Raw genomic sequence first — 15,598 nt, 5'->3', positions numbered from 1 at the left:
GGCTCATTACTTTTGATCCCTATGTCTATTTGTGACCAAACTTGGCTGGTAAATGTCCCTTGGGGAGTTGAAGGTCACCACAAGATCAAAGGTCATAAGCGGGGACAATGAACTTCCGGGAGTTAGAAAGTATTAATTTTTTCTACGCGAATGGGCGAGACACATTTTGTCACTTGCCTTGTTTGCATCAGATGTTTACCTCGAATGAAACACTTACAATTACACAGTCTTCGGGGATTTTTTTTTTCATGACTGCAACACGTGATCATGGGCAAAGAGATCTCATTGTTTGATACTTCGAAAAGAAATATATTTGACGCCTTCACTTCCTTCCTATATAGATCAAGAACAAGAAGCTGCAAACAAGTCTGAACCCTGTCTTATGGGGCTTAGGATTTTGCAGCGAATCACAATGTGTATTCCTGTTTTGTTTTGTTTTTTTAATTTGCGAAGAAAAGATTCAACCAGATGAAAGATAATTATGTACCATAAGTGAAGTGCATAGTTACTCCGCGGAGTGCTCCATATTAACCAGCCGAGTACAAAATGCCCCCTCCCCCCCCCCCCCAAAAAAAAACAACAAAAAAAACAAAACAACAACAACAACAATGACCTTGTACAAGACCACCTAAAGATTCCATCTGGCACTGGGCAGTATTAATCTGCATCAAAACAACAACAACAACAACACATATTCTGCTTTACATTATTGTTTGCGATTTCTTGTTTTCTACAGCATGCACTCATTCATGGAGCAGAGATAGAAATAGATGATTAATGGATTACACAAGTGTGATAGGGCAGCCAATACGGTGCACGGTGGTGACCCGTGCGAGGTTTCCGGAAAGCTGCCTGTGACGCAAGGGTTATCCATTATGCCAAAGACGTGCTACTAGTAAACTAATTGAATGAAGTTCCGAGTGGTCCTGCTTGACTCATAGTTATCTGATTTGATTTTGATTCTATGTCATTTCTGCATTTTTCACAAAGTAAATATAACATTACAAAATGTCAGAATGCTTAATAGTTACACATTGAAGCAAAATACACATACCAATCATATAGTATGCGTGAATTGTTGTAGGGCCTGATAAACAAACAATTGGAAAATCATAAACTATTTAATCAAATCATTGTAAACAAAATGCAGGAGGCCGCCATCTCAAGCGGAAGCTTGATTTTGGTGACAGCCTCTGACATGGATACATAGATAATGCACCAATGTTTCATGTGAGATACGGGATGCTTATGTCATTGACAAACCGTGTGAGGGTACGTGATATGCATGTAGGTCGACAGCATGATTAATGCGTCAAAATATCTGAGGAAATATACTAAGTACATTAAAGTTTCTTGTGAATGTTATCGATCCGACGCGACGGGAAGACATTTTTGTGCTTTGTAGATTCGCATAAATGTGGAATTTTGTAAATTATTTTGCAATCTATTCAAGGGCAATATGGTTTAAAGTATTTTTTCCGTTAAATTTGTAGGTTCATTCAGAAATGAAATATCCGATCCTGTAAGAGAGGATAAACTATTAAAGTGCATTGTAAAAACGAGTTGCATGCGTTGATAGGAGTTTCATTCCTCACTGCGCAGTTCAAAATATGGCGTAATTCAGTAGAGTCCAATAATGTCCAAAATCAATAAGTGTGTACTTGTATCAGGTGATTGATTTTGGTAATAATCATTCCATAAAAGCAAAAGAATATTAATAAGTTATTCTAGTTTTTATGCTATCAAAACCTACACTTTTAATTTTTGTAATATTGTAAGATTTATTTACATGATCCAACTTTGCCTGCATGTGATGGATGAACCTTTGTCTTTAAACTTGGGAGAACAGTATTTGTTGTGTGATGCATGGGAAATGAAAGAATTTCCTTGTATATCTGATCGCTAAGCCTCGTGCGGACCTAGAGGGCAAAGGTAACATAAACCTTGAGTTCACAGAGGTAAAGCTGCAAAATTTGAACCTACTTTTCACTTAGAAAAGGCTTGCAACAAACTTGTGTAGTTGTATTCTAGCACTGTACATCTGCCCAAAAGAAAGATGAAGTTCAGATCCGCACATGGGCCTCAAGGTTAGGTAGAAGGCTCCTAGATGAAAATGTTGGCATTCAGAAATAGATAGAATTACTCAACTTGTTGTGACAATGATTAATATTTTCGGACCGATCGATCTTTTCTCAGACAAGGATTGTCTGGCATCTCAAACTGAATTGCCCCAGACTATATATAGGTGGAACTTACACCATTCCTTAAAAAAAAACCCCAAAAACAAAAACAAAACAACAAAAAAACAAAACAACAAACAAAACACGGTAACAAAAAAAAATGATAGTTATACATACTGAAATCTTTAACGGTTCAACTTTCTAAGAAAATAATCATTTCATTTCTCTCTATTTTGGTCATATTATAGAATATATCATTGCGACGGTTACGCACGCCAGACAAATGAATGTAATCATTGATTTTTATTTCTTATTACTGAATTCTTGACAAAATAAGATTATTTTCCGCCTGTTCATGAAAAGTGTGAATCATCGATTTCAAAGTGAGGTCAGTTCTTATTCTTAATAAGAGCACTTCCGACCAAAATGATTAAAAACCAATGTTTATTTCATATTGACGTTCATGTATTGTTCTCTGCATTACCTCAGAACGTGACAATAGCTTTGATCGTTACATGGTACATGCAGGACTTGTTAGAATGACAATATTGAAGTGCGTTTGCTCATTGTGTATTCGTAGATACTGCCTTCGTATTACAATGCATCACTACTGAATATCCATAATGGTAAAGTATCTCCACAAGGATTCAATCAACGTTCTGCCTTGTACGTCGTCATGGTTTTGTGTGGCTTTAAGATTAAGTCGTGCCATATTATCCCCTATGCATTGAGGTGAGGCATGCAAGTTACCCATAACAAATACATTTTCTGATCACTGGTACTGAAATAAGAATATTCTGGAACATCAATTTAAACAACAGGACCAGGTGTACCCGAGCATTATTTAGTTTCAGGAAAAAAAAATTGTACAGAAATTAAACGCGGTTATTTGACATGTTTGATTTCATTTCATTTATTTCATTTCCAACTAAAGTGCAATCACTATAAAACATTTTGTACATAGATACATGTAGAAGGGAAACTTTGAGGGCCCAGCTTTGGTATCATACCCTGTGTGCAAGATAGTTATCCAAATATTTATCAACTATGAATTCGAATCGATAACTTCCGATTCGTGACTCGATTGCGATCGAAGTGACATCGATACACATGTGACCTCGAAGACAACATGACGTAAGCAATAGATGCATATGTTGCCGTCTGCTTTAAAGTACAAATCCTCTTTAAATGCTGGTTCGTTTCAGTGTCTTTGTTACCCAAATGCCTTATTGTCAGACTTTATATAACATTTTGATTTTATACGTAGAAAATGATCTGTGTGCCAAGTCTTCGACATGAAAACGGCACATGGATGGGATAGGCTGATACAACGTTAAAGTCTTCACTTGGTCTGTCCATGAGTCTGTCATTCAAGCGCCTCATTCATATGTTTTTATTATCTCTTCCCCTCCCATAAAAATATTGATCAAGTCTCTCCTTCAGAGGGGCATTCTAATATTCAACATAACCGCAATACGTAGTTGCGGGTTTGGGCTTGAGATTGTGTAAATAATGTCGTCATAGTTTTCGTGAGATAGCCCCCTTTCTCTTATTATGCAGCAGTTTTTCTCAACATTGGAGTGAAGGCAACAGTGACTTGACTCGAAACCATTTGTCATCGTTTATTTGAAACAATAGACGTCTATAGGCCCCTTTTGCTCCAGTGGTCTTGCCTCTGGTTGTTTTTGTTATTGCTGAAATCATGTTGCATATATAGTGTACATGATTATGATTTCGTAATCGTCAGCCGAAGATTAAAGAAACTGAACAAGATGACAGAGGAAGATTACCCCTCCGTCTACAGGGCTTCACGTCAGACATATCATGGCTGAAATCACCCCCAGCTGTATCACAGAGGAATGAAAATGCTTTTCCCCAAACGTTCGTTTCACTTTGTTAATTGTTGTATTGTCAGCAAGCTTCATGAGGAGTGTACACCCTTTGTTCGTTATCCAGACGAGGCGAATACTGTAATTCTATCTTTTTCTATTATTTGTTTTGGCGAGCTGTCACTTCATGCGGAAAGCAATTCGTATTTTCTCGAAAACCCCTGTAATTTCGTTGACAGGAGTGTCCGTGCCAGTGGAAATGCATTTGCCGCTTCTTATCCTTTCACATAGATTACATGTATGTGCATATATATATATATATATATATATATATATATATATATATATATATATATATTTGCGACTAATGCATTATAATGGCACACAAGATCAGAAGATAATATACATATATATATATATATATATATATATATATATATATATATATATATATCTTTTAACTGTTAACAATGTTCTGTACTTCAAGCGAAGGATATTATGAAACTACCATTAACCACTGAAATCGAAGACAATGACTACATCCGGAGGTCTGTAAACACAGTTTATACTATATATATATATATATCGCTTTTTTGCAGACTTCCGCATGTATTCATTGTGTTCGATTTCAGTGGTTAAGGGTAGTTTCATAATTTCTTTCGGTTAACGTACCGAGCATTCTTCGCTGATGAAGAATGCGATGACTAACCTGTTTTGTGCTTGCTTCTAAAACATTCGCTTTGTTTTCTCTGTTCAGTGCTTTTAATGTATACCAAGCTTTCGACCCTTCGACGGGCGCTCGTCAGGGCTTGCTTGAGACGTTGGGAAAGTGTAGAGTTGACTTGTGTAGTTTTTGGTGTCTAGCTTCTGAAGGATTGCCCAACCTATCATAATGATATAATACATGTGTTTTTATGTCTGGTGTTCCTTCTTTTTTTTTCTCTCTGCAGGTATCGAAACGCTAGATGCCAACTCATGGAGCAATCACGTTGAACCAATCACCAGATCCCAAAGTCTTCACTACTACTTTTCCCCCTAGACCCAGACACACAAGGCCTTTGTTCCAATGACTTCGTGGCACATTTTCCTGGGTTACTTCTTGGCTATGTTCGCCGCTGCCACGGAAGGTAAGACTTGAATAATGTTTACAAACTAAAGCAACAACATTGCTTTACGCTGTTGGTTTGTTTGTTTGTTTTTCTAACAGTTTTTACTATATGTGAGGAAAACCATCACAACAGACTTTCGGTTATACGGAGAGTGGGCATATAAGCATACGTGATATTATTCCGAATGATATAATACTCTTTTCTATATGCCTCAAGCCCCGAAGGATGCTGGTCCATCCTTCCGTTCAAAATAGCCGACATGAACATGATTTCTGAGAAATCCCTCCTGTAGATTGTCATGGAGCTTCGCCCAGAGGAATCAAGGAAGATGCGAAGTAAACATTCTGATGCATTAAGTTATGGTTGTTAGATGTTAATGTGATTTGGAGGGAAGGATAGACACAGTAGAAGTCAAAGGTCACTGATAGTTAGCTAATGATGTTACGTTTTAGACGTAACTTCAGCCATAGGACAGTGCAGTGATGAGTTAGTCAGGTATGATGATTAGAAATGGGTTATGAAATATTTCATTTGTGAAAGAGGGTGAAAATCAATACTCAAAATAATTACTCAGATCAATGAACTTTATCTACTGTGGAAGTTAATGGTCATGCTTGTGGCAGCTGATGCAGTCAAGGTACTTATTTGTTCTCCTTTCATAAATGACGGTGATATTCTCACCACAACATCGCTACGACTGCTGCTAATGATGCTACGGTGAAAGCAATGTATACTGACAACATGACAACGTATCACATAAGTGGGAAATCTTCACTAAATGTGGATGATTACCACATAGGATCGAACTATGCGATTATGGTAATGATGACAAGTATGATGATAAAACTATAAATTGTAAGTACACAGTTTAACTTGATATTATTTCGATATCATAACGTTGGACCCAACAGAAGGTAAATACTGACAAGAAATTAAACCGTAATCGTCCTCCATTTCGTTTGCCAATGACTGCGTCTCTGTAAGCTAATGACATGCTATAACAGTAAATATTGCATGGATTAAACTTCGTATAAACGATAGATTAATCATCAACTTCATCATGCCGGTATAGTGCTTACCTGCTTTACATGTTGCTTGGGTTGAGTGCTCCATATTTATGTGGGACATTGCAGTTGCTGAGATAATTGTTATCGTTAAATACTTTGGACACTATAGGATGTAACTAATCTGAGAGGGCTTTGGAGATCGAGATGAGACACTTGAGTAAAGTGGTGCGTGGATGCTGTTAATCTCATCCATATTTATTAAAGTTGCTGCTAGTAAACGAAACCTGAAGAGATACCCACACAGCTCCATTCTCAAACCCCATTATCCTGTCAATAGTACCTCAATTAGCGTGGGCACATGCTGGTGTCATTGGAAAACAATCTTGTCTGCATGGATATCAGCAAAGAGTGCCTAAAATAACTCAACAGTGGTGTTGAGAAAAACACTTAAATCGAAAATTTAGGGCTCTGTAGATTTCAACAACTGAATGGGTAATTACACGCGACAAACTGGTGACACAGTGCAAGACATGTGACACTGATCGATATTCGAATGTTACTCTGTTAATTCTTTTTAATGAATTCATGCGGGATGTATGAAGCCTACTACAGAGAAATAGTATCATTTCAGATCATTTGACAATGTAGACAAAGAGTCACCATTTCTTTTTCTTTTATTTTTCCTCCCTACCTTCTACCTCTCTGTTCTTGCCACCTTCAGAGTGTTTCATTCCTCACTTTGCCTTTAGTAGTTCTCTACAGTCTACAGTTCTCTACAGTCTTTAATCACGTCTGTTTTTGTATATGGGAGACTGGAATCCTACACAGTAACACCATTACGTGTATGAGTGAAACCAGTATCTTCATTTATTAAATTATTATATTATTATAGTTATTATATTATATTATTATCTACGTCATGAAGTACGAAGCAAGCCGATATTGCGATTCATGGCTGCATCTTCTCCTTTAATTGAAGGTTACGATGAACTCAAATGAACGTGGGACGTCTGCATGTTCACGGGTTGACCTGTTTCTACTATAATGTTGTACCTATAAATGGGTGCACCATGCACTAGATCCATTGCATGGGGATTTATTTTGATTCGAGAAGCAGCAGAACACTTGACCTCACGGAAGCTGTAAAAAGAGCAATTAATAATCATAACTATAAAAACAGTAAAGGGCTAGTTGAGAAGCTTAAATCTTTCGAAGAAGCATTCAAAATGAAAAACTTCATGAACATGATCAGTGACAATTGATCTTGAAGCTACAATACGTGCTCATTCATGCCATCACGCCAACAAAAAAAGTGCAGCAGTAATTACAATTCATGCCTCCTCGCTTACATATCGCATAACCATTTTGACGCGACCGCAGCTCAAACATCGATCAAGCTAATGATTGTTTTTAGTGCCCAAGGTGAACTATCCCCCCACCCGAGAATATAGGAGCAAGCTGACATCCTGTATATTAACATACACTCTCCGTCTTTCAGTGAAAATAAAACTACGACGAACATGCTTAAAGATTATGTAAGGTGATCTTTTGAAATACTTCGCCTCCAGTAAGAGTATTTCATACGAATTGAGATGGATCGCCTGTGGTGCACCTGCCGTAGATGAAGATGACCAGATAAACTCAATGCTTACTCACAATACCATCTGCAATCTCCCCAGTGGCTGAATAATCTTCCTCTTTTGTCTCTCTAAAAAAAAACAAAAAAAAAAAAAACCTGTGATGAAAGGAAAAAGAACTGAAACAAACCAATCTACAAAAAAAAAAAAAAAATCAATGTCACGGGAAGCAGCTGCAAAAAGCAATTACTCTGAAACAGATGTATCATACAGGTTGCTCAATTACCTGCCGCGTTAAACCTGGGTTTTGTGTCCCTCTTGTTCACTTGGGCTGTGTGATGTGCAGTATTGACGACAAAACTTCTGCATAAAACTGCCTCAAAGTATCTCTTCGGATACAGCGATTTACCCTCGGGCCAATTTCGTTGTCGTCGTCGATGCCAAGTGAAACGTCCCTGTCCCCGGAGCACGTTTTTGGCTAAATCGTGATCAGATTTCCGACAGTCACTTGTTACCAAAGCGATTAATATATGTTTTTCCTGTGAGAGAATGTCTTGAATCGACGCAATCGATCCCTGAGTCTGAGCAGCAAAAACAAAAAAAACAAAACAAAAAAACACACAACAAAAACAACAACAAAAACACAGTAACGAACAAAAAACAAACAAAAACAAAACAAAACAAAAACAAGCAAACAAACAAAAACAAAACACACAAAAAACATTAAAAATGACAGCAAACAACGCTGTCTTCAGTGAAGTCCTCTTGCAGATGATGTACGTAGGAACGAAGATTCCGGCAGGTGATAATCAATTTGTGTAGCAATAACGAGCAAGTATGAAAGAAAGGTTGAGAGCGGATTCCGCCAGGCAGTTTATTGACCAATCGTCTCCGGATTGCCATAATATCTCTTACACAAAACCCCATTTTCAGACACGTATACGCACTCGCACACACAAATACACACACTCACAAACACACATCTACACACACACACACGCACACACAAAGTGTTATTAAGCAGTATAAAGCATTCGTCCTTGGAACGGGAATGCAAACCACCGTTACAGACGAACTCCAGTATATTCATATACATGACAAGGCAACATGCCTTTAGACGAACCTCATTCTCATTTCACTGCTTTCGGGGTTCTCTTAACATATTCTCAGATTTGTATCATCTCGAAATGTTTTCTCTCGAACACGTTTCCACCTGAAGGTTTCAGCGCCTACGCCTTGTGCATGCATGGAATGACCCAGTCGCATTGCCCGAGACACTTTAACTTCCTGCGTACCACCTTAATTTCTTGTCCATAGGTGTGTGTGTGAAATTTTATGCACATTAGACTTTATAAATCATAAGCACGGAAAGGGCTAAAACAATTTCACCTATGACGTCCCAGAATCATTTTGTGTATGTTATGGTGCTGTATTTGTGTGTGTGTGTTTTTTTATATAGATTATGCTGTCTATTGCTAATTGTAAGTGTTTTCATAAAGCAGAGTTACGAAAAATGTGTTTCATTGTCGCTATTTGTTATAATTTTTCCAAGTGACTAGCTAATCCTCAGAATGGCAACACATTTCATAAAGATTGAAATTCCCGTATTTTTCTAAAACTGGAAAATTGTGTATCGTGTACGAGTCAATGCACCGAGTGAGAGGCCAGTTCTGCGTGCTGTGTCTCTGTTCGGAAACGGGTAATACCACCCCCCCCCCAAAAAAAAAGTAAGAAATTCCATGAATTTCTTATCATGTGTGTGTTTTCCGTTATCCGATATCAGGACGAAAATTTTAAGACAATAATGCTCACCTGCACAGCTTTCCAATCAGCACTGCTATCCCTCACTAAAATGGAAACAATTTAATTATGAAATAGATCACGGTACACATGGACACAATACAATTCTTGAGTCGAATCGCAGTGACAACCGATACAATCACAAAATTCACCGACAGAAGAGATGAAATCAATGATTTTATGCTGACAAGAAAAGTTTATTATTCAGAGAAACAAAAAAAAAAACAAACACGAAAGTAGGACAAGGCTTCAGCTAAAAAAGTTTAACTAGTAACAATGAATAAAAAAAAATTATAAAAACTTAGACAAGTGTGTAAGAATGATATCGAGTGTCAAAGCAAAAGAAATTTAGTGGAATTCAGGACGCTCGTGACGCGGAGATTCTTGATTCAGAAGACACTATACATATGCATCATAACTATATTACAGTCAGACAAGCTTCGGAAGATATCTTCAGTGGTTTACTTGAATGTCAATCACGTTCAAAGCTCTCTACATCTCTAAAACATGATACTCAGAGAAGTGGTTTTCTAATAATAAGTTTCGTACTAATGTCCACTCAGATATATGCATGCAATATTTCTGGTTCAACCTCGAACTAACAAACACGCACGCAGATATGAAGAGAATCCCCACCACTCGGGGGTACGTCCGTTAATTTGATGAGTATGGGGTGACGAAAAGCACCTCTATTAACCCACTTCGACGAGGGAGTGGTGGGGGTTAAAGCGGACGTAATTGCGCGAGCGGCAGGTTTCTGGTTTCACGACGCAACACTGGGTATGTCAGATTAAATAATGATATTGATTTTGGAGTCGTTTGGTTCCGCATTCTTGTCAGAGCGCACTGTCATATCAGATTTCCGATGTTTTCTATCGCAGATATTACATGCGGGCAAACTATGAATAAAAAGCTTTTATAAAGGGAAAACAAGTTCCGACAGTGGTTTGAGCAGGCCGACCTCACTAATCACATGCTCAGTAATGCCCACAGTGATGTTTCAGCGCACATCTTTCGTCACGAATACTGCTGTATCTTCTCCCTGATTTTCAAGTTTAGGTCCATTTAAATAACTGCGTTATTCATCATACACTTTTTTTTTTAATTTCATTGCTCCATGTTCCATATTTTGGTACAGATTTTACATTCCATTTGATTTCTAGAAATAAGTTTTACAAGACAGTCAGTGTGAGGTACAATCAAACAAAGACCAAGGAAATATGAATAACGTGTATGCTTTCTAAAAGCAGAAGCTTGTTGGACTTAGGCCCCATAGTAATAGTATAGCGTTTAATACAATGTGTTAATTACAAAAAATGACGAAACACAAGATATAGAAAATGTAATAAAATGTACGTATAATGCACGAAATACCTAATGTACGTAATTAAAGTAAAGGCACCAATACTAGATAAAGTAACAATTTAGTCAAACAATTATAGTTACGGGGGGGGGGGGCATCATTTCTAGAACACAAAGATACACAATAAATTCAAGTGAAAGAATTTAATGTGGAACTTTAAGAAATTGGCTTGAATTGGCTGAAAGGAACTCAAAGAACTTCATTACAATCGAATGGAATCTGACTTATCCCAGAACGAAGGGCTGGTAGAAGTAATTGTCTGAAGGGCTATACACAGAACTGTTCGAACATTCGGGACAATCCAGAGACTGCTCATTCTGATACATTTTCTCTTCCACCAAATTGTTCTCTCTACAAGCCGAATGGCTCCTCACTGTATCAATCCAAGTCTTCTTATAGTTCCTCCTCAAGAGAAATGGAAGATACGAAATGAAATATAGCAGTCTTTAGCACGACAAAGACTTGCTCTGGCGATGCAGTAAATCCAAACAAACACCTGAAATATAATATACATAATTATATCCATATACAGTATATGTTTATAATGCATTTAGCTGAAAATCCCGCAGATTACACAGCTGTACATTTTCGTATAAAGTGATTCATACTCACTTGTCTTTAAAGCTTTCACCCTTGCTTCAATCCTTATAAAGAAGTATATTGTGGCTTACAGCACATCCATTTCTCTTTTCAATAAAATCAAAGCGTCGTATGAGGCAACCTAGCGACTTACAAAATTGGCTTTCAGACAAATCCATCTATGCGTAATTTAAGCCGTACAATACGAACAGCAACAATCGAGATCTTTCGGAAATATCAAAGCTTATTTTAAAGACACAGTCCATTTCCTTCATACAGACAGGAACATCCAATATGTGTATCATAATGCGAGGTTCGTAATCGAGAAGACAGCGGAAGACAATATTGTTAATGATCGGTGATTACTCATCGCTTAGAATACACCTGTCTGGTGTTAGCATGTATTTAATTGAGAAAGTCATCTCACTGGATATGTTTCTGAGAAATCGATTTTCGATTTTTTGTTTAGTGACATGACTTCAACAAGATTTATCATAAATTCTCCACAAGCCTTTAGACAAGGTAAAGCTTATGTGTCTAAACAATATTTCACTGTTTTAATTATCATTGCCTAACAACCTTTCAAATTCAAGTTTCATAGTTATGGTCTTATGTTTTTTTTTTCTCTCACTTATCGTTGTTCTATAGAAACAAATGATTATTTGCATTTACTCTCTGATACATACATACGCATCAGACTCATCTGTGAACACTATTCCTTTGAATACATAACAAAGCTACCATTACAGTATGGTGTGATGGGGGAAGGTTTATTACTTAAAAAGTTGTCATCATGCTGTAATACTATGCACTGGCATAGTGTTTTTTCCTGAATAAAATTTTTTAATGCCGTAAAAAAAAAAAGCTTGTTAACATACGAGGTGACTTTGAACTTGATGAGAAATGTACGCTGTGCTGAAATTACGTATTTCAACAATGGCTACAATATTGCTTAAGCGAAGTGATTATTCAGAGAACATAAGTGAAGATTGAAAGACGAGGCAGGTACACAGAATTACTAATTGACAACCCACGTGACCTTTGTCAACCAATGAGGAGGTGACAACATAAGTTTGCTTCCTGAATAGCTTCTCATATCATGTATACATTTTATATCTATAATGACATAAACCTATAGCTGAATCCAATAATCTATGATTAATCCTGAACCTGTTCCACCGTTAGTACATAATGCTCTGCCCGACACGTATGCAGGTAAATGGGACTGTTACAACGTGGCTGACGAGATGCGGTCTTATAAGGGTAACGGCTCAGTGGCCTGCATACCGGACTACGGCCCCTGCTACTCCTGCATGAATTGGAGCGATGTCCCGGACGAACTCTTCTACGGGACCTTCGCACTCTCAGCCGACGAAGGTGAGTCAAGTTTTCTTATTCCTTCGATTAGGTTCGATTTTGATTAAACCCCTTTTATTTTGTTCGTTTGATATTGCTATCCAACTACATAACAACCAACTTGAATAAAGTGTAGAATGGCACTTTAAATGCATACTTTATACAAAATGGAAAAAGGAAAAACAACATCAACAACAGCAAGATAAACGAACCTATGAAGCGTTGTCGTACACAATACAATAATGTTTGTGCATGTACTTGAATTGATGAACTCGAGAAGTACGTATTACAGTCCAACCTCTGTTATCCGGTCATGTCGGGACCGATGTCACAGGCGATCCGTTCCGGGATCCGGGGGGAACCGATATACTGGCCGAATTCAGTCGACTGGTTCCGCCGGAACGAATATACCGTACGATAGGCAGTACGCAGAAACGTTCCGCAACCGCCGATCCTATCCGGGTTGTGCGAGTAAGCCTTATTAAAAACAAAATGATATCTGCTTATTGTGGATGCCGATACCACCCCCCCCCCCAAAAAAAAAAAATGTAAGCAAGCTATTTCTTCATTTCTTAAATAATAGTAATGACAAAAATATGTTTGCGTTCTGATAATGTCCCTTTAACTGCATTATATCATTATATTAGCCTCGTACTTAAATTGCGCTCGAACAAGACAGTGGCTTAGGTATGCACACATACGTACGAGTCGATCATCTGGAGCTGTTGCACAGACAGTCAAAAATTTACGTGATTTTGCATGCACCCTACTTTTTTTAAACAGAAGATCTGTTTTGGCGCCGCAGTCACTATCATTAAAAGGGAAGGCATTCAAGATTAAATGGATCGTACATTATTGACTGAGATGGGGGTTCAGGTTTCCAACTAAAAAAGAAAAATCAACAAACAAATAATAAGCAACCTACAATATAAAAGATTCTCTTAGGAATTCAGAGTTCATTTAATACAAATTTGCTTCGAATTGCTGATATATATATGCACAAACAAAGAGGCCCTAACTAAAGGATGGACCCATCTTATCTGCCCACTCCACATGTATTTTTGTTTCAGTCCAAAACGATTTTGTATAATGCACTTGGAATTTCTCTTAGAATCTTATGCTCTCTAATATTTCATATAGTCCAAGGGCATGAGGTCATTAGGACATTTCTGGTTACAGACTGATTTTTTTTTTTTTTCAAGATAGGTCAAGAAATATGTGTAGAATAACATACTTAAAGTCCTCATAAATCCTCCTTGAACGTTTTCCGCAATTCAATATGGGGTCCAAAATGACGGCCATTTCCTGAAATTCTTCAAAATTTTCAACCAGGGAACCCAAATACAAAATTTAAATGTCTAAATATATGTTTTGAAGCACGAAGAACTCAATAAAATACATAATGATTAAAAGATGTTTACGCACACATGTACCGTAATCAAAGATGCGTCCAAAATGGCCGCCATTTCCTGAATACCTTTATTATCTTTCAACCAGGCAACCCAATACAAAATTTAAGTGTCTAAATATATCATGTTTTGAAACATGAAGAAATCAATAAAATTCACAATTAGAGATGTTGACTCACACATGTTCCGTAATCCAAGACGGCTCAAAAGGACAACCATTTCTTGTATATCTTTATTACCTTTCAACAAGGAAACCCAATACAAAATTTAAGTGTCTAAATATATCATGTTTTGAAGCATGCAGGACTCAGTGAAATACATAATTAAGAGATGTTGACTCACACAAATACCGTAATCCAAGATGGCGTCCAAAATGACCGCCATTTTCTGAAATTCTTATAACCTTTCAACCAGATAACCCAGATACCAAATTTGATTGTCTAAATATATGTTTTGAAGCATGCAGAACATAATAAAATACATATTAAGAGATGTTTAAGCACGCAAGTACTGATACAACCGCTCGAACTTTTCCTAGCATGCAAAATGGTGAGTAAAATTGCCGGCAATAACAATTTTATCTCGCGATTATGTAAATACATATCAGTATATGATTAACATGTGATTTTTCATCCGAAAAATATTCAAAACTTTTTTTTTAGATAAAAATAGTTCTTATGTGTAAAGTATACAAATTATGAGATTTGAATGTTGAAATGAAGGAGTGTGACCTTGTTACCAGAGAAACATTTCACCACTTGTTTTGTTGTTAAACAGACAGCCTACTAGAAGGCGATATTTTTACCATAATTTATTATGGTCTAAGCACATGAGATGAAAATTTAGTGCTACCCTCTTTCTTTTCTTTTTTTTTTTTTGCCTACGCATTTGATGTCTACCATGAGATGAGTTACATTTGAAATTGTCAATTATTACTTAGGAAGTAAAAACAAATCTTTTGGGTATCTGTATCACATACATATTCAAAATAAATGTCTATTAACTGTGTCACAAAATAATGTGCAATTTATCACATGACAGTAAATTTCTGTGTTGCATTCTATTGCTCCACCTTAAAACATAGTGATGAAATTATTTCATTCATTTCATGTAGATTAGATAAATAATAGATAGAAATCAGAGGATATGACACTCGTAGTTATTGGTACATGGAGGAGGGATACTTCTCTTCCCCGAGAGGGATTTTCTTTCTTTTTTTTTATAGACTTGAAGATGAAACATGGTAGTGCACACGTTTGGTAAAATATTGAATTGTTTCCATCAAAGAGCAAGAAAAATATGAAGTAGTATTCAGAGAAATGGGCAACAGGAGGGTTTGGAAGGGGGATCACCCTCCCCCACATGAGGGATATTTTGCATTTTAAGACT

The 15,598-nt window shown here is 37.0% G+C and overlaps 1 protein-coding gene across 1 annotated transcript in view; it reads left to right on the top strand.

The window, feature by feature from the left end:
• The first annotated feature begins 5,075 nt into the window (after window positions 1-5,075).
• Window positions 5,076-15,598, top strand: part of LOC140242309 (uncharacterized) — an 81,166-nt gene continuing 70,643 nt past the window's right edge. The window contains exons 1-2 of the mRNA XM_072322051.1: window positions 5,076-5,136; window positions 12,630-12,821. Of these exons, the coding sequence (XP_072178152.1) occupies window positions 5,076-5,136; window positions 12,630-12,821 (253 nt within the window). The remainder of the gene's footprint in view (window positions 5,137-12,629; window positions 12,822-15,598) is intronic.

The sequence above is a fragment of the Diadema setosum genome, chromosome 19 (assembly GCF_964275005.1).
Source record: "Diadema setosum chromosome 19, eeDiaSeto1, whole genome shotgun sequence".
NCBI lineage: Eukaryota > Metazoa > Echinodermata > Echinoidea > Diadematoida > Diadematidae > Diadema > Diadema setosum.
This window is presented reverse-complemented; position numbering and strand designations above follow the sequence as displayed.